Source organism: Telmatherina bonti (genome assembly GCF_933228915.1).
Source record: "Telmatherina bonti genome assembly, chromosome: 2".
Taxonomy (NCBI): domain Eukaryota; kingdom Metazoa; phylum Chordata; class Actinopteri; order Atheriniformes; family Telmatherinidae; genus Telmatherina; species Telmatherina bonti.
In genome coordinates this window covers 20,284,333-20,303,638 of record NC_136620.1, presented here as the reverse complement: position 1 = coordinate 20,303,638, position 19,306 = coordinate 20,284,333, and the positions used below count along the sequence as shown (strand labels likewise).

The 19,306-nt window shown below is 40.5% G+C and overlaps 1 protein-coding gene across 1 annotated transcript; it reads right to left on the bottom strand.

Moving 5' to 3' along the window:
• Positions 1-1,024: 1,024 nt before the first annotated feature.
• Positions 1,025-11,034, bottom strand: LOC306765437 (rhombotin-1-like; the record flags this gene model as incomplete). The annotated part of the gene is made up of 5 exons (XM_079252895.1): positions 1,025-1,061; positions 6,716-6,841; positions 7,179-7,304; positions 10,306-10,519; positions 11,013-11,034. 4 exons carry the CDS (start codon positions 11,032-11,034, stop codon positions 6,736-6,738), a joined length of 468 nt encoding a protein of 155 aa, XP_079109021.1. The 3' UTR covers positions 1,025-1,061; positions 6,716-6,735.
• Positions 11,035-19,306: the final 8,272 nt, after the last annotated feature.

Here is a 19,306-nt window from a genome sequence, read left to right as displayed (position 1 = left end):
CAGATATCAGTCTTTTAAACATTTCTGTCTTCGTGAATCATTGAAAGAAATACTGTATGTGGCTTTGCAGAGAATGAATTCTGTCTTGGAGACATCTTTGTGAAATCGAGGGGATCAGGTTAAAGGCACACTTGTTAAAGGTTTTCCTTTTTCTCTCTGAACAGCTGTTTCCTGTGGCTGTAAAAGCACAGAATGATCAGAAAGAGGAGATGAATGAGTGAGAGTTTATTGAAAACAGAATAAACCAAAGACAGCACTGAGTATGTGACAGTTTCAACGAATCACATTAAACTGCTTTAAATCTGAGTTTAACACTTGAAAGTTTTTTGTTGAACAATATTTCAAGTGGTGAATGAGACTAAAGTAAATCCTGGGGAGAACATCTTGCTTTGGATCATTTCTTTATGCATAAACATCTTCTGATCAATAACGTCATCATATAGTGTCTAAAGGGAGTCTCTGAATAATCATTTCCCTCTGAAGTTAGGTCTTCTCACAACCCTCTCAGAACACAAGTAAAAGAAGAAAAAAACAGTGAAGTCTGAATGAAATTACACAGGATGAGAAGTCTTCTGAGTGAAGAGGTTGACGATGGTGTGACCAACTCTTCCTCCTTTTTTGTGGCTCAACTGAGTCAAGCATTTGCACTTTTTTTTTTTTTTTACCAGGTTTATCAATCTAAAAATCACAGGGAACTTTGTGTTCTTCCTTATTGGCTGAGCTTGTTGATTCTGTTTGATCGGCTTCATCCATCCGTTGTTTCACATTTGGTGAAACTGACTCAACAAATGACCTGTTTATGTTTCTTTCACTGCAAGTGCTCTGGGAAACATCCTCTTGAGGGTTTAGGCATTTTCTTCCAAATCCATGCGAAAAGAAATGTCAGTTTTTTAGGAAGCAATCATGCAGCTCTCCAGCAAAGAGTTCAAACATGGGCTGCAGCAAATGTGTCCAATATATTTTTTCACCCCACAGAGTTCAGTCTGAAGCAAACGGCTGATGAAGAGTGTGCTGCGGTGAGTTTCACGGTCCAACTGGCTCACCGTGGTCCTTCTCTTGATCTGCAGGGAGAGAAGAAATATGAAATATCTCCAGGTAGCCGACTCTGCCTCAAAAAAAAAAAAAAAAAAAAAAAAAAAAGCTCAGTAGCCTGTATGAGTAACATTGTCCAGCTAGTTATAGACCTCAAATTCAACTAATGGGTTTGGTTTTGAGAGCCAGAAATTTCAGTGCTGCTGTTTCCACATGACGACTGACATTTATGTGAACATAAACTGCGTTTCCATGCGGTGATAATCTCTTAGATGAAAGAAAGTCTTTATTTTTTTTTTAAAAAAATCCCTTCCTTGTTAAGTTTGTTTCCACACTGTGTGCATTGTTGTCCATGATTAATAGGATAAAGGATACTTTACTCCTGTATAGATAAGCCATTTTTACAGGAACTGAATGTGTGTCATGGCCAATACTGTTTCCACTGTTTCTTGTGGTGCTTCATCAGGGTTTCCTTGGGGTGGCTAGAGCAGAGATCCTCAATCCTGGTCCTCGAGGGCCGGTGTCCTGCAGGTTTTCCAAGTGTCCCCACTGCTACACACCTGATTCCAATCAATGTGTATTGGGCAGACTTGTACTGAACTTGTCTGCATCTGAGTCAGGTGTGTTGCAGCAGGTACACTTGGAAAACCTGCAGGACACCGGCCCTCGAGGACCTGAATTGAAGCTAGAGCGTCTGGCCTGGTGGCAGAAGCTGGGCTGACCACAGTTCCAGTATTTTGGCAGGAAGTCACATCAGGAAAGACTAACCTCTGGGTTTAGATAGAACAACTGTATGCTGAAAATGATTGTTTCACAACTCAGCAATTTACAGCTTCTTTCAGTTACAACGCAGTGGTTTGGTACACTGTACACCTCACGGTGTCACCCTTACAGCTGTGAAATAAATGGTCTTTTTTGCCAAAGATTTCTTTAGCAAGTTAATGGATGGTAAAATTCAACCAAAAGTCAGTGTCTAAAGCAAAGAAATCAAAGTTGGAATTCACTATGTCTGCATAACTTTAAGCACAGCTTCATATGATGTTTGTGTTCATGTATGTGAAATGTTTAGTCTTTTCCTTTGTGTATGGCTTATTTCTCTATAGGACAACAGGTTTCTGGACTTCCAGGTGACTTTTCTATTGTGTTGTTTTAGCAGCACTTTCTAATCCTGGCTACTTTGTAAGTTTATGATGATTTAAGTTCAGTTCTATCTTCCGAATCTATCTGCATACAAACCGGTGATTTTCACAAAGTACCGGTACTTTTTTGTTGTGATGGTCCATTACATATAAATGTCTGACTGAGTATCTTCTTTTTCTCCTCAGACTGTTTCAGCATTTCCTACTTATACACTATTCACAAAAAGTTAGGGATATTCAGCTTTTGGGTGAAATTTCACAACAAGCCTAAAATGCATTCAAACCTGTACAGGTGAACTTAATGTGATCTTCTCTAAGCTTTTAAATGCACATGTCCAACTGTTAAATGTTTCAATCAATTTTGCACAAGTTGCTGTTCTCTAACAAGGAGCTTAACGGCAAAAATCACGGCAGGTGTGTGATCCTTGAATTGACCAATAAATGTCCTGGTTCAATTAGAGCTGATGTTTAAACAGTTGTCCTCATCATGCTGTTCACATTTTGACATCATGAGACCAAGACGACACCTAACAATGGAACAACAGTCCCTTGCCATTGCGATGCTTCAAACAGGACGTTCTCAGACAGAAGTGGCCACTGAGCTTGGAGTGTCACAGAGTGTCATCAGCAGGTTGCAACAGAGATATGGAGAGACTGGAAGAGTCACAGAAAGGCCTAGAAGTGGACGTCCTTTGGCCACATCCCGTGCTGATGACCGCTACATTGTGAACACTGCTCTGAGAAACCGGATGATGAATGCCACTCAACTCCAGACACGTTTAAGAGAGGTGAGAGGCACCCAAGTGTCACGTCAGACCATTCAAAACCATTTACATCAGTGTGGTCTGCGTGCTAGACAACCTGCACGGGTACCTGACCACACCACCAGGCACAGGCATCATCGTCTTGCATGGGCCAGGGAGCATTTACGCTGGACGAGGAACCAGTGGGCCTCAGTGCTGTTCTCTGATGAAAGTCGATTCACACTGAGCAGAAATGATGGCCGGCAACGATGTTGGAGACGTCAGGGAGAGCACTATGCATCAGCCACTGTTGTCACCAGGCGAGCTTTTGGTGGTGGCGGTGTTACAGTGTGGGCAGGGGTGTCCACTTGGTACAGAACTGCCCTACACTTTGTGAATGGTACAGTGACAAGCCCATACTACCTGAATAACATCATTAATCCAGTGATTGTGCCCCTACATGAACAGCACAGGCCTAATTTCTTCTTCATGGACGACAATGCTCCTGCTCATCGAGGCCGCATCATCAGGGAACGGCTGTTGGAGACTGGTGTACCTCAAATGGAATGGCCTGCACTCTCTCCAGACCTGAATCCCATTGAAAACCTGTGGGATCAGCTGAGCCGTCGTATAGAGGCTCGAGACCCTGCACCCCAGAACCTCAATGACCTGAGGGCTGCCCTTCAAGAAGAGTGGGATGCCATGCCTCAGCAGGCAATAAGTTGCCTTGTGGACAGCATGAGACGTCGTTGTCAAGCTGTAATTGATGCTCAAGGGCACATGACGAGATATTGAGACGTTCAAATTTTTTGTTGTGGTGTAACTACCATTGTTGTTACCTTTTGTGTTGAATGAATTTTTTGAGATGAGGAAATCAGTAGTGCATCCTTCTACTTAAATGTCTTACTTTTATGATATTATATCACTGTAGCATGAACTTATTGCATTTTCCATCAATTTCACCCGAAAGCCAAATATCCCTAACTTTTTGTGAGTAGTGTATTTATATATATATATATATATGTATTATTTAAGGTTGTGGGTTCACTGCTGTGTAGCTCATAGCTCAACTAAAGCAAAAAAAATTATGTTTGATCATAATTTTTTTCTTTTAATAATATCAGTTGATGGTGAATTATGACTTGTTGCTACGACGAGGTCTAACTTGTATAACTTGAAAGACTGTGCCTCTGTGGGATGAACATCACAGCTTATGTGTGCTCCAAAAACATACCAATACCCCCTTCAACCTTCTCCTGACAGTATTTATTCATGTTTTGTGTTGCTTGTTGGACTGAATGATTGCTGCCGTGCCTGGCACTGGGAAGAGAGTGGCCATCCCTGATGGACTGAAATGGACAAAGGTTCCAGATTCTGGAGGTCAAGTGATCACCGCTGGCTCCGGAATCTCATTCTGACATGTCTGTTTTTACACTCAGGTGCCCATCAAACATCCATAACTGGCTGGCAGCCCTTGAATCTACCGCTACCAACATGTTTAGCTGTGTTGCTCATTTCACAGAAGCAAAATCCTCCCCATTTTAAAAGTGGCTAATCAGGATCTCACAATTATGCAATACTAACTTGCATTTTAATGTGGAGAAATAATCAACCAAACATAAAATACTTGACTTTTTGTAGCCAAGTTTATTTGACAATAACATCCCAAGTAGATGTTAAGAAATAATAATAAACAATTAATATTGTCTTATGTAGCTTTTTAACACATTAAGTCTAGTGGCATAGAGACCTCCTGGCACAAGTGTCAAACTCCAGTCCTCGAGGGCCAATATCCTCCATGTTTTTGTCCACATGCTCCAACACACCTGACCAAAATGAATCAAGAGGTTGATAAGAAGCTGTTGGATCTGTTTGGTATAAATCAGGTGTGTTGGTGCAGGGAAACAACAAAAACCTGCCAGATAGCAGCCCGTCACGACTGAAGTTTGTGACCCCTGAAAGATACAATTCTATATTTGTGAGAAAAAAAAGAAAATGTACACAAAAAATAAAACATTGATATATTTGGGTTTTGATAGAAAAAAAGATTTGGGGAAAAAAAATGTCTGAACTGTAATCATTCCATCAACCCTGCAGTGTTGAAGCCATGTTTCTAGACTCCCATCTTTAAGCACTCAAAACTAAACATTTGTCTTCACATTATTAAGGAAACCTAAATTTTTACATCACATAACAATAAAGTTAATTCTCTAGACTGCTGGAAACCTTCAGGGTTATTCCATTGGGGCAAAAAAAAGCAGGATTTCTCAATTCTTACATAATTTTACAGACCTTAAATCAACCAAAAAGATAATAAAAACAGCATCATCTTTAATCTATCATTTATAGAAGGTCGAGCTAGGGACATTTTATGAATTGTAGTTATTTAGTTGGCATTAAAATGATATGTCTGGCAGCTGGTGGCTTTTTGGAATGTCTCTGCACCACAATGGACCCCGAAACCATCATAATTTTAGATTCTGTGGTTGAACTTATTTTCAACTTTCCTCAAACCATCTGCTCTCACAGTTGACCACCGCTACCGCCCATCAAGAGGTACAGTAAAGGAAGCTTCAGGCTTTGCTCTGTTCTTATGGGACAATTTCTCTGAAATTTAAAACTTTAGCGAAGATCCTTTTGGCTTGTATAAACCTGCAGGCAATATGTTTGAATGACCTCAATAATGATGGGGCATCCAGTGTCACATTTCTAAAATCATGTCAACTCAGACCTGCAGGAATTTGGTGTAAAATACCATCTGTTTTCTACACCATATGGGTTATTGGTGTTTTTACAAAAAAAAGTAGCTTGCTAGCTGCTAACACTGGAGATGGGATGACGGCTTACCAGTTTGATCAAATGGTTTGATCTACAGTTAAAGTTTAATACATAAAAACATTGTTTTATTTTAAACATTAGCAAAGAATCTGGAAATAGAGGGTTATTTACCCAGACATACAACAAAAAAAAACAGTTTTGTTTAGCTATAGCATGTTAGCTAGACACCCCACTCTGTTTCGGTTCTACTGCTTGCATTTACATTACTTATGCTACAGTAAGTGCTGTTCAAGCTGGCTCACTGTTGACCAGAATGTGACAGACACGTTCTTGATCTCTGGAAAATGCTTTCCTTTACATAGTTTTAGCAGCTGCAGTCGACTGAATTCTGAAACTGATGAAGGTTACTGATCATTTTATGGCTTTCCAGTGGATTTAATTTAGTCTTTTCTAATCCAAAATAGTTATTAAGGGTTGAAAAGCTATTGTCTATGGTTGTATCCCTGTTTAACTTGCACTTCTGTGAAGACATCATCAATGATGAATGATACAAATTGAGTTGAAGAAACATGCTGTGACCCAAACGTCTTTTTCACAGTTTGGCCTTGATTATTTGAGCGAGACAATACATTGGCATTGGGACTAAACCAAAATTCCCTGCCAGAATTTCAGTACACCCACTTAAGACATTCTGTCTGTGAAATGAAAAACATGTATTGAACCAAACTGTTGAGCAGCTGAAATTCCTCATCAATAAAAAAAAAAAGTTACATGTTTTAATACTTATCAAACAAAAAGGAATTTTAAAGAAAGGTGATGCAACGTGTGCCTGTTTCAAACTTTTCCAAAACATATTGCTGGTATCAAATTTAAATTCTGAAGTTGTCTACCTTTGGTATGAAGCCTCATGTCTACACACGGTCCTATTTGGGATGAGCTTGCATGTATACCATCCAAATATCTCTGCGCATGGTTTAGTTCAAACTGTCAGTGCAGCTGGAGATGTCTGGGACTGTAATTTACCGTCATCAGAATATTACTTCTTATTGCGGCGGCCTCTCAGTGCTGCCATTAAGATGGCCTCCTTCATAGTCCAGCTGGCACAGGATCATGTTGTTCTTGAGGAAAAACTTGTCTCCCACGCAAAATCTGTAGGGAGAAATAAACTATGAAATTGGGTTTTGGTTATTGCTGGACCTGAAGTGAATCATGAGGTCCCACAGGAGCATTTCAGGCATATTTTCATGTAGCATGCATCAACTGGAATGATAATCAGAAAATTAATGCAGCATAACTGTAGCCTCACTATCTGAGTGATATATAAAACGCTTTAACCACTTAAAATGTTACATTGTCTGGATTTCGTCACTTTCTGATTACAATGCAGGCCTAATTATGCTTATAATGACCAGTGAGCTCACCAGTACACCTCCTAGATAAGTCAACTAAATTTGATCTCCCTGGCTAATTGCTCCCCTAATCTTACCTCTGGCGGCAGAGCTGACAGGCAAAGCAGTCTAAATGGTAGACGTTGTCTCTGGCTCTCATCACCATCTCAAAGGCAGGGATCAGCTTACTGCAGGCTGCACAGTTCCCCGTCACCCCAAAGAGCCTGCAGAGGGAGAAAGGGTGACAAGCAGGCCTGTAATCTGGATGCACACAGGGATCCATTTCAGACAGAAGCTGCAGAGAGGGGGAAAAAAATACTAAAACAAAGAGGTAGTACAAGGTTGAAAAGTCAACCTTATTTCAGTGAGCATCACAGATGTTCCTCATGGCCAATTTCCAAATGATCGTTTACTGTTGCGAGGTGATGATCTGCATCACATTTTCTACAGATCACTGATGACTGTCTCTGCTAAAGAAGAGCTCACATCTTATCATCTATCCATGTAGTCAAGTGTGAAAAAGGGTTCAAATCAACCCACTAATACTAATTATGACCAGATGAAAGCGGTGAGATTGTCATACTATGAACTGCAGTCATGCCATAAAACTATGATTGCAAGTAACCAGTGAGTCTCTGATCCATTTTCAAAGTTTTAACTATAAACGACAACAATTTCTAAAAGCCAGAAATAATCACAATTGTGAAGCTGATAAAGTAAACTAGTTACTGTCTTTAAATATTAGATGAATGAGATGATTTGTGTCAGTGCTACCACACACAGTACAGCCAAAATAACAAAAATATCACCAATCCTTGACAAGTAGTATAAAAAACAAAGCTGTTTTTTATTTATTAGTGACTGATTGCTAACCACTTCATTACATTGCTTTTTGTTTTGCTATAATAGTGTTAATTATTTATGTATCGTTTAACTAAATAATAGGTGACTGGAAATTTATTTAACTACTGGAGCCAACTGGAGTATATAGCAAAGTTAAATGCTTTTCAAATCAACCAGCTAGCATGTAATAAAGTGATGGCGCTCCCATCATCTTGTAACAATGTCATTCCTACTTTTACATACATGTAAAGATTGGGTTTGAATTTCTTTTACTAGTCTAATCAAACTTCTACTACTTTATTAAATGTAAATGTTTCCAACAGTCTGATGTAAGTTGGATTACTTTGTCAGCTGCTAATAGAGAGAATCACACCAAAGATTAAATCATGCGTTGGATGGAAATGTCATTTACTTCCAAATGGGTCAGAGTCAATTTACTGACAACACTGAAACTCACAATTAAACTACCTGAGAACTAGGTCTGTGCTGCTTTATACCTTCTATTCTGGCCAGCTGCAGATAGCCTCACCTTTCATTCACCTCCAGCAGAATGAACAAATAGCTCCCTCAGAGCCTGACACACATGAAGACAAGTGGTCATGGCTGATTTCCATATTCCATTAGAGGCCAAGTAGAAAAGGGGGCTTTGGAGGAAATGTTATGAAAAAAAACGACATCCATAGAATGAGAGAGAAAAGCACCAAGAATTTGTCTCCCACAACCACACATAACAAATGAAAAACGTCATCAAATGAGTGACTAAAGCGAGAACAAAAGCGAGTCCTAATTAACAGAATGTTCTGATCTAACGAGCTCGAATCCTTCACAGGCACCTGGTGGGTTTTTTCCTTCTCCTTAACGAGGCTACGAAGCTCAATGCTAATTCTCCACTAATGGTCCAATTAAAAAAAATCACATGGTTTTAATCCCACTCTTCAAAGGCTTTTGGTCTGCACCCTTGCAATGATGAGGAAAACAGGAGGCAATCTAGCCAATTTAACTGTCAAAAGGGGTTTTGGTCTCTTAAGTGCAGTGCAGCTAATGAGCGTCTTAGCTCCAACCAAATCCAGCTGGATTGTACATGAGACTAACACATGAGTTCAGCAATGTGGCAGAGAAATCAGGAGTTCTCCTGCTGACCTGACACCAAGCATCGTTATTTTAGTCAAGGAAAATAAGGGTGCAACCCTCAGAAGGGCTGTTCGAGCTAAGCTTATATTTGTGTCAGTGTTGTCGTCAAGATTCCTCCACAAAGAAAGAAAGAAAGAAAGACAGAGAGAAAGAAAGAAAAAGACAGACATACATAGATAGCCTTTCTTTCTTGTGAAACTTTACTAAAGTACAAAGAAATTTGGCAGGACATGGTTAGCTTAGCTTAGCATAAACACCAGGAGTAATGCACAGTACTCCCAAAAGCTATTCAGTGTCAATATTTTCTGCTTTAAAAGGGGGAAATTCAAATTTAGCATATTATCTTCTTGGTAATTAAAAAGAATTCCAGGAACGTCCTAGTACCCATGACACTTTGTGGCAAAAAATGCATAAAATAACCTCACGTAGGCTAGCAGTTTCTTTTATCCATGCTATGCTAACAGTGCTATTTGCTGCTATTTCCTTTTGGCAAAAGAGCTAAAAACTAACCTGCTTGGCAATACTTTAGGTTTTTGTTCCACATTAAAGGAATGTAGGTGTTGTAAGTTTTTCAATACATCCATTTCTGTAGTCACTTAACACTAACTTAATCTCTCATTTGTCTTTTTTTCTGTACTGTTATGAAAAAAAGTCATATTGGCGTTAAAAGTTCATAAAAAATGCAAACAAATAAGGTAAAGGCTGGAAGTCATCAAGCACATGCAGCAGTGTTCTGTCTTCACTCTATATTTCTTTAGCAATGGCTCAAAACGTAGTAAAAGGTCAGCAGCCTGCCTGTTCTGCTACTGCTTTCATTCCTCCAAACTGTGTAAACTCACTGCTGACTGTTGCATTTATTGTCAGCTCTCTTAGAGCCTGAAACACATAAATAAGCTAGTTTATGTTTTGAAGAATGTAATGTTGTTGCTGTTGTGGCTACAAGAAATCAGTCAGCCACTGACCCTGCACTGGATAAATCCAGTTTAATCCAAGAAACATGCATCTGCTGCTGGTAACTTTAATGCAATGTGGTGACATGTGAACCAGGGTAAAGCTTGCTTTGACTAATAGATGACTGATTGATTATTTATAGGAATGGGCTGAAACTTTCTGCACATTATTGTTAAATATTCTGTGCTTAATTTTTTTGAGGGAAAATTCAGTGGTGTCAGGGATAGTTTTTATAGGAGATATGCATTCCATCACTTCCTACACCCTCTTTCGCTCCCATTTTTGTCATGAAAACCATACCTCAGGTAGTCTCTGCGGCAGAGGATGAGGTTGGCCCGGGTGTAGAGGGTGGAGCCCACCCGGCCCAGGCAGCAGTCACAGCAGGCGCACTTTAGACAGTCCTCATGCCAGAACCTGTCCAGGGCCTGCAGCATGAAGCGGTCCCGGATTTTCCCATTACAGCCAGCGCAGCCTCTTGGCTTCTCTCTGGACTGGAGGGACACAAGAGACACACCTGCCAGGAAATAGGAAGTAGTGCAACAGGTAAAAGAACAACAAAGATGAACATTTAAGAAGTGACGGACATTCATAAAGTAATCCACATCTGTAAGCCATATTCAGTATTGCCTAGTCTAAGTTTTACCTAAACATGAAAAAATTACAGAACAGATTTTGAAGTTTTATTTTTAGTTTTTCAAGTATCCAAGTATCATCTGTTGTTTTGTAATAAAGCAAAGAAACATACACACACACACACACAATATACTCTATAAGTTCATCTAATTGTAGTTTACATTTTCATCCTTGTATTCGGTTTCCTTCAGTATAGTGCGAGATTATAGGAAATTCACTTAGATCACATAAACTTGTTAAATAGTGAATGCTGTTAAACACCAATCCACTAAAGTACAAAAGGCACCAAAATAGACATTAACACTAACAGAACAGTTGCATCATGCAATAGCTCCTTAAGTTGAAATATACAAAAGATTAAATGCACCACTTACTCTCCTCCTTGTCCAGCACCATCCTCAAGGAGAAAAGACTACAAGCAGAAACAGAACAAATACCCCTCCTTCTTCTCCTGCGTGCAAGATAACGCCACGACAAGCGATAATGAACACAGACCGCTTCGACGCAGAGCCTAAATGACTGTTATCAGTCTGAAGTCGCTCAAACTTCGCCTCTGCTCCTCATCGTCCCCGAAGCAAGCCCAGAATAAAAACCGCCGTTATCCGGATCTCAAAAAGTGGAGGGTGAAATAGTCTGGATGGATGCAAACAGCGTCCCCGACTCTCACCTTGCCGAGCAGGAGAGATGTTCTGAAATCATGAGGGGCTGCGCTCCGTGGTGGCTGATGTCAGAGCAGAAGTATGTCTGTCTCTGCACGGGCTGCGGCTGTTCCTCTCAAATGAGCCCTTCTGCACACTCTGAGCCTCCACGCAGCCTCCTCTCCCCCCTCCTTCCATGAGAGGGAAAGAAAGAAAGAAAGAAAAAAACTCCCACAGTCAAATGGTTTTTTTCAACGCTGCGTGCTAATTATATAAAGTCATTATGCTCAGATCTGATAGGAACCGCACCTCCCTTTTGAAATCAATTATTCAATACACAGTCACACACCGGGACAGCCCGGGCCTGAGGTGTTTTAGAATGAGCTTATTCAACTCCAAGGACACCAATTATCTCCAGGGCGCCCTGTAGTCAAAGCCGTGGCTTTTCAGCACGACAGATGCTGGGCCCTTTGCGTGCGCACGCGCGAGTGCGTGTGCGTTTCTGTGTGTATGCCAGGTGTATGTTTTTCTGTTGTAACGCTTTTTAAGTCATAATAGCTACGGGTAAGGATACGGTGGCTTATAATGGCACAATATGACCCAATAAAAAAGTTTAGCACAGTAAAAAAGCAATTATGGCCTTAACCTACTTCTGAGTTATAAGAATGCAGGTGACTAAACCTTTTGTCTCTATTCCATAGCTGCTGGAATATTCTATATCAATTACTATGCAAAATGGAGGGCGCTATAAAAAGCAGCTAAGACAACTGCAGGTTTCCATAGGAACACATTAGAATAATTACAGCCTTATTACAGGCTCAAATGAACCTGGTAAGTAGGTTGTTAATGATAGCCTTCAACACTATGAAAATGCAAGACTAAAAAAGCTTTAAAGTTCATCTTTCTCCAAAGTAGTTATACTGCTGACATGTAGGAATATTTTAGTATTAGCTTATAGGATAGGATATATATCACAGCAGACAAAGATCTATGACTGTATTCAGATATTTTGCTTATTTTGTAGTACTGAACCAATATGGTGTGGCATAAAATACATTAGAATTTAAATATGTAAGTTTTTAGCTTTGTTGGTTTGTCTGCAAGTTTTTGTTTTGTTTTGTTTTGTTTTTTAGTGTTAGATGATATATCATGAAGAAAATCAGCCAAAATGTTTGTTTTGCAAGTTGAAGTCAGCATCATACTTTTCCCCCAAGTTATAGGGGGACCATTGCACTTTTTTGGTGGGCATATTTTTTCAACCCACATTTTGTCACAGCAGGGAAACTCACTTCCAGGATGGTGATCATTGAGAGCCTGAGTAGCCCCCCATTCTAGAGAGCTGTCATGGTCATAAGACCAAGACGACACCCAGCGAGTTATTGAGATATTGACATTCTTTGTTGTGCTACGTCTGCTTTGGTTAGAACAAATTCCATCCATCCATCCATTTTCTGCCACTTATCTAGGGTCGGATGCGGGGGCAGCAGCCTAAGCAGGAAAGTCCAAACTTCCCTCTCCCCAGCCACATTTGCTAACTCTGCGGGGGGAATCCCGAGGCGTTCCCAGCCCAGCCGAGAGATATGATCCCCCCAGCATGTCCTGGGTCTTCCCCGGGGTCTCCTCCCAGAGGGACGTGACTGAAACACCTCACCAAGGAGGCGTCCAGGAGGCATCCCGACCACTTCAACTGGTTCCTCTCGATGCGGAGGAGCAGCAGCTCTACTCTGAGCCCCTCCCGGATGACCGAGCTCCTCACCCTATCTTTAAGGGAGAGCCCGGCCACCCTGCGGAGGAAACTCATTTCATGCGAGTTCTCGAGACAGGATACGAGATCTCATTATTTCAGTCACGACCCACAGCACGTGACGATAGGTAAGGGTAAGAACGTAGATCGACTGGTAAATCGAGAGCTTCACCTTCTGGCTCAGCTCATTCTTCATCACGACAGACCGGCGCAGAGTCCGCATTACTGCAGACGCCGCACCGATCCGTCTGTCGATCTCATGCTCCATCCTTGCCCCACTCGTGAACAAGACCCTGAGATATTTAAACTCCTCCACTTGAGGCAGGATCTGACTCCCGACCCGGAGAGGGCAATCCACCCTATTCCGGCTGAGGACCATGGTCTCAGATTTGGAGGTGCTGATTCTCATCCCAGCCGCTTCACACTCGGCTGCGAATCGCTCAAGTGAGAGCTGGAGATCATGACCAGATTAAATCAACAGGACCATGTTGTCCGCAAAAAAGCAGAGACCCAATCCTGAGGCCACCAAGCTGGATCCCCTCAACACCTCGGCTGCGCCCAGAAATTCTGTCGATATATGTTGTGAATAGAATCGATGATAAAGGGCAGCCTTGGCGGAGTCCAACCCTCACTGGAAACAAATCCGACTTACTACCGGCAATGCGGACCAAGCTCTGACACCTGTCGTACAGGGACTGGACAGCTCGCACAAGGGGGTCCGGTACCCCATACTCCCGGAGTACCCCCCAGTAGGAGCCCCTGGGGGGACATGGTCGAACACCTTCTCCAGATCCACAAATCAGATCCACAATTATAATTTAAGATCTTATTGTCATGATATGGTGCCACAGTAGTAAGAACCATTTACATTACCTTAAATCCCACCTAAAAGTTGAATACCCCTTTGTTTTGGGGGGGGTGTATGTTGTGTTTACAGAAGTATCTCAGTTTGGTGTAAACTATAGTTTTAACATTTAAATGATGAACTGTAAACAGTAATTATTCAGAGAGTAATCTAGATCTTATTCATGTAGCCAATGGCAGTGGAGCTAATTTGAACAACTTCAGACATAGTCTTATATACTGAGTAACCAGATATAGTCGGCCTATATATGAATTGCTATTGGACGATTAATTGATCAAAAGAAATAGAAAATTAGTTCCCAGGTTTTGGCATTTTCAGAGAGATACTAGATCTGTTGAGTATTGTTTAAAAAAGAAGAAACAAAGTGAGACGTCTGGAAAAGAAACTTTTCAGGCAAACGTTTAACAAGACATCAAAATCTTATATGTAACTCAGACTACACATTACATTTCTTAAATAACAGAGGCAAAAATATGAGCAGTCAAATAAGTTAAATGCAGTAATATAAAAATAATAGCAATAATGGAAAGAAGTGAAATAGAAATATCTCAGAATTCTACTTTTAAACCTGAGAAAATAAACCTATTTGCTTTCCAGAAGTGATTATATAATCAGTGCCTCATGGTGGGGTATAGATTATCTGCAGAAAAAACCAAGGTTAGGAATGTAGACTGCTATTAAAAGTGTATAAATTTGATTAATCTAGTGTAACTAAAAAGCAAATTCTCTGTGAAAGCTTTGTTGTTTGTTAACCTTGCCGTTTCTCTTATAACGCCGTTTATGTAATCACAATCTCACTTATTGACAGTCTGCAAAAGAAATCATTGCATGACTTTTGTATGAATTCAAACCAGACCAAAAGGAGGTAGATATTTTGATGTATGGAAAAGATACCATTATAGTTGGAACACGGACAGTCAAGCACCTAAACTGCCCAAAGTTCATAGTTATTGATAGATACAGACATCCATGTCCTTGTAGAAGTATTCTGAGAAATATATATGAATATCAGATGAAATCTTAATATAACTTTGGAAGTCAAGTCCCAGAGCTATTCTAAGTCACTGTATTGAGGATTTATTAATAGAAATACCACAGGGCATTACAAGGGCATTACTTTAAGTTAATATTGAACTCCACAGACACATTATTAGTTCCTGCTGATAGATTTTTTTGGGGGCATTACAATGATTTTCAGTGGGTTTTTTTTAAAGATTCGTACTCATCCCAATCCATAAACAACCCTGCAGCCTTCTTGCTAATAGATCATCCAGCCCTAAATCTTCCTCGTTAGACGTGGCATAAACAACTGCTCTAACATGGCCCCTGGATCAGGTCACACTAATTAACCAGCACCATCGACCGACTATTCCTCATTATCCACCCTCTCATCTAATCGCATATAGGCCGCCAAGACAGCTAACGATCAACGGACTAATTAATCAGCTGATGAGGTGCAAGTGAAGCTCTGGGTTCCCTCTTCATTTGCAAGACACATGGGAGCTAATTAGTTCAATTATTAATGCATCTAATTAAATAGTTTCTGAGGGTAATCATGGTTACAGTCTCATCCACTGTCAGCTGTGATGATAAATAGATGTGCAGTACATTAGGGGCCTTTTGTCCTTTAGTTTGACATACACTAACTCCAATGCAATGGCTGGCCCAGACTAAACATTACAGACTATTCATAGGCCCACATCCCATTAGTCTAATTGCACTAAAAGCAGTCTATAGATGACAGTAAAGGTGAGCTGTGGTTAGGGCTCTAATTAGCAGTCTGTGGAAATAGGAAGCTTCTCTGACCATCTGCTGCAGCTTGCTATCATGTCGTCTGTGTGAAAAAGGCAAAGACAAATTTAGGCATGTTTTGTAGCAGAGCTGTTTGTTAGATATGATGCCTGAGAGGCTGGCTCGCTTGGAGCAAATTTCATACAATAATAGCTGACTTTAGAGAAGAGAAGACAGAAAAAAAACTATTGAAACTGTAGCAGGCTGTTTCCAAGGTTTAAGCTCAAAATAATCAAGAGAGTGTGACTCACACTGCTTTTCTTTTTATAACAAACTCAATTCTTAATACTAAATCTAACATAAAACAAAAGGCACGCTGCTGGCAACTTCTATGTATGTGAATGTCTGTGTGACTGTGTTTTTAAATTGTTTTCTTCATGTAAAGCACTTTGTGTTGCCTTTGGCAAGAAAAGCACTTTAATAATAAATAAAGCTTGAAGATATATAACAATTGTGCATATTCAAGCAAAGAAGTGACCCACTACCATTTTGGCAAGTGTGACATAATTTTTCTGTCCTTTTCATTCAACTATACACTTATCTGGGTCCTTTTCAGAAACATGGAGTTGGATAACAGGTCACATCAGTAACGAATGCTCAAATTAAAAGAAAGGAGCATGGAAGAGTGGTATTGATTAAATATATATATATATATATATATATATATATATATATATATATATATATATATATATACATATATATATACATATATATATATATATATATATATATATATATATATATATATATATATATATTAGACTGAAGAGAGTTATTAAAATTTCTTGATCCACTTCGGATTCCTTAGTACCAGCAGAGAATGTTTTAAACACCACAGCTTACCTGAGTATTGTTGCCGACAAAGTCCTATTCCAAAGTTACAGTATTCAAGAATTCCTGACATCTAGTGGCAAAGATGGAAATAAGCATGACTTCATATGCAAAGCCTGGCTGTGAATGGATAGTAGCTTTTGGGGGCTAACATTCTTCCAGACAAACATGTTTTCATCTGAGTGGATCCAGTGGTCTCAGCCATAGGGATGACTGTAGCCTGCTACAGATTACTACTTCCACATTGTGTACGGCTTTCTCTATGTCACAGGTGTCAAACTCCAGTCCTCGAAGGCCAGTATCCTGCAGGTTTTTGTTGCCTCCGTGCTCCAACACAACTGACTGAAATGAATAAACAGGTTGACAAAAAGCTGTTGGATCCGTTTGATTTGAATCAGGTATGTTGGTGCAGGGAAGCAACAAAAACCTGCCAGATACCGGTCTTTAAGGACAGTCTCTGGACACCCCTACAAGGGGAGCCCAAGACCGTTCTTCAAGACCCACCATCTTGCAACTTTTAGATGTGTCCCTCTCCAACACACCTGAATCAAACGGAAGGCTAATTACCAGGCCTCTGATGAGGAAATCTGGCTATGATTCAGGTTTTTTGGAGAAGTATCTAAAAGTTGCAGGACGGTAGATCTCAACTGGACTTAGGCATCCCTTAGCTAGAATTTGGTGCTCTAGCATCGGGATCTTCAACTCTGGTCCTTACGGCCCACTGACTTGCTGACTTTTGATGTATCGCTGCTGCAATACACCTAACTCAAATTAATAGCTCAGTAGCAGACTTGTGCTGAAATATTTGGGCATATCAGCACTTTCACTTAACATCAATAAGGTTCCTGGTTTGAATTCGAGCTAAGGCCCTTCTGTGTGGAGTTTACATAATTTCTTCATGTGTGCATGGACTACTCAGGCTTCTGCACATATTCAAGAAAACATGCATGTCAGGCAGAGGATTGTTTTTCTCCGAGTTGACCCTGTAATGCTTGTAAGGTAGACTGTACCTTGCATCCTGCCTTATAGCAGCTGTTATAGTCATACCAGTTCACTGTATTGGAGATAACTGAAGCAGTTATGTTCATGTATATTTTGTGCCCTTTTTACAAGTTTTGTGAAATCGTGAAATTGCACACTTGAAATAAAATACTTTTAATATAATCAGGTGATGCTGGTTTGAGCCTCAGCTGGGGAGAGGGTGGAACGGTGGGCTTTCTGTGTGGAGTTTGCATGTTTCCCCGTGTATGTTTGGGTTCTCTCCAGGTTCTCCGCCATTCAAAGACATGCATGTTAGGTTAATTGGTTACTCTAAATTGTCACTATGAGTTATTGTGAGCATGAATGGTTGTTTTCTTCTCTGTGTTGGCCCTGCGATGGACTGGTGACCTGTCCAGTGTGTACCCTGCCTCTCCACCAGTGATTCCTGCGATAGGCTTCAGCTTCCTGTGACCCTGAATTGGACTAAGCGGTTAAGAAATTGGATTGATGGATGGATGATCAGGTGATGTCTTTGCAAGCCACTCTAGCAATCTTCACAGCACTAAAGCATGTCCAGGAGCAAACCACATGTTGCAACTTAGATCACTCCAGCCATTTTAAAATGTGCATCTTCATTTGATTTTTTTTAAGCTAAGAGAGAGGAAAAGTAGATGAAGTGGACAAACTGTTCATGTTCTAACTTGCATCCATTTCTCCGCTGAGAAGGTTTGAGTGTTTGGAAACCAGCCAATCCCCTGTCAGTGTGTCTAAGCTGCAGAGGTTTAGATTGGAGTGGGGATGTGCTCACCAGCTGTGAGATTAAGGGAGACTGATCGATGGCCTTTGTGATTGGCTCTTGGTGTGTCCCAGCAGCATCCAATCCCCTCGGTTCGGATGGTTGTCCTCGGCTGAGCCAAAAGCAATTCTTCCTCCACACAGGGGCCAAATAAGATCACTGACCTGAAGCTATGAGGCTGCGCCTGGAGCCTCTGTCTCCATCCACCATTTCTAAGGATAGAATGATACAGACAGAAGAGAAGATGGGGGAGAGATGAAGGGATGGAACCGAATTAGAGTTTACACAAGCTGCATTTTGCACCACCACACACATTCTCTCTTTATGTTTTTTACTTGTTGTGCAGTTTCCTGACGCGTTTGTTATTAAATCCTAATGCGTGCTGTGTTTCTTCACCACTCTCTGCAGATATTAGCTGTCAGTCATACTCAGTGGGGGGCTTTCTGATGTGTTTTGCTCAGTCCTTGGAGCTCAGCTGTTACAGCTGCTCCTTCCCGCTACAGATTTTCTTCTGATTTTTCAAAGCAAACTGCTGAAGTTGCATTTGGGAATGTAAAATACATGACTTCCTGCACAGCAAAAAGACAGCTTGTGTTCAGAAGACTGAAAAAGAAATGGATGAATGCAACTGTCCAAGGGTGTGAATATTTATGTGGCGGCTACTTCTGAAATTGTGTAAGCTCATAATGGAGATGAAAAATATTTGATGAGAGGAAATATTTGCTAAATTCCTGCACACTCTCCTGCAGAGATTTGGTTTTAATTTACCACCTGTGCTGTGATGATGAAGGAAGTGCATGATGAGTACAGATATTCATTATGGAGGAGATGTTGAGGGGAAAAAATAAGCAACAAATCAGAGGAGATAGTTTATCAAAAATTACCAACAATCTCTGGTCCAGTTTGATCATATAATATTGACAATATAATATTATAATACAATATAATATGTTGCTTGGTGTCTTTCTCTTTGTGGTCAATTCATGTCTTTTGCATGTCTTATCAGTTACATTTCATCT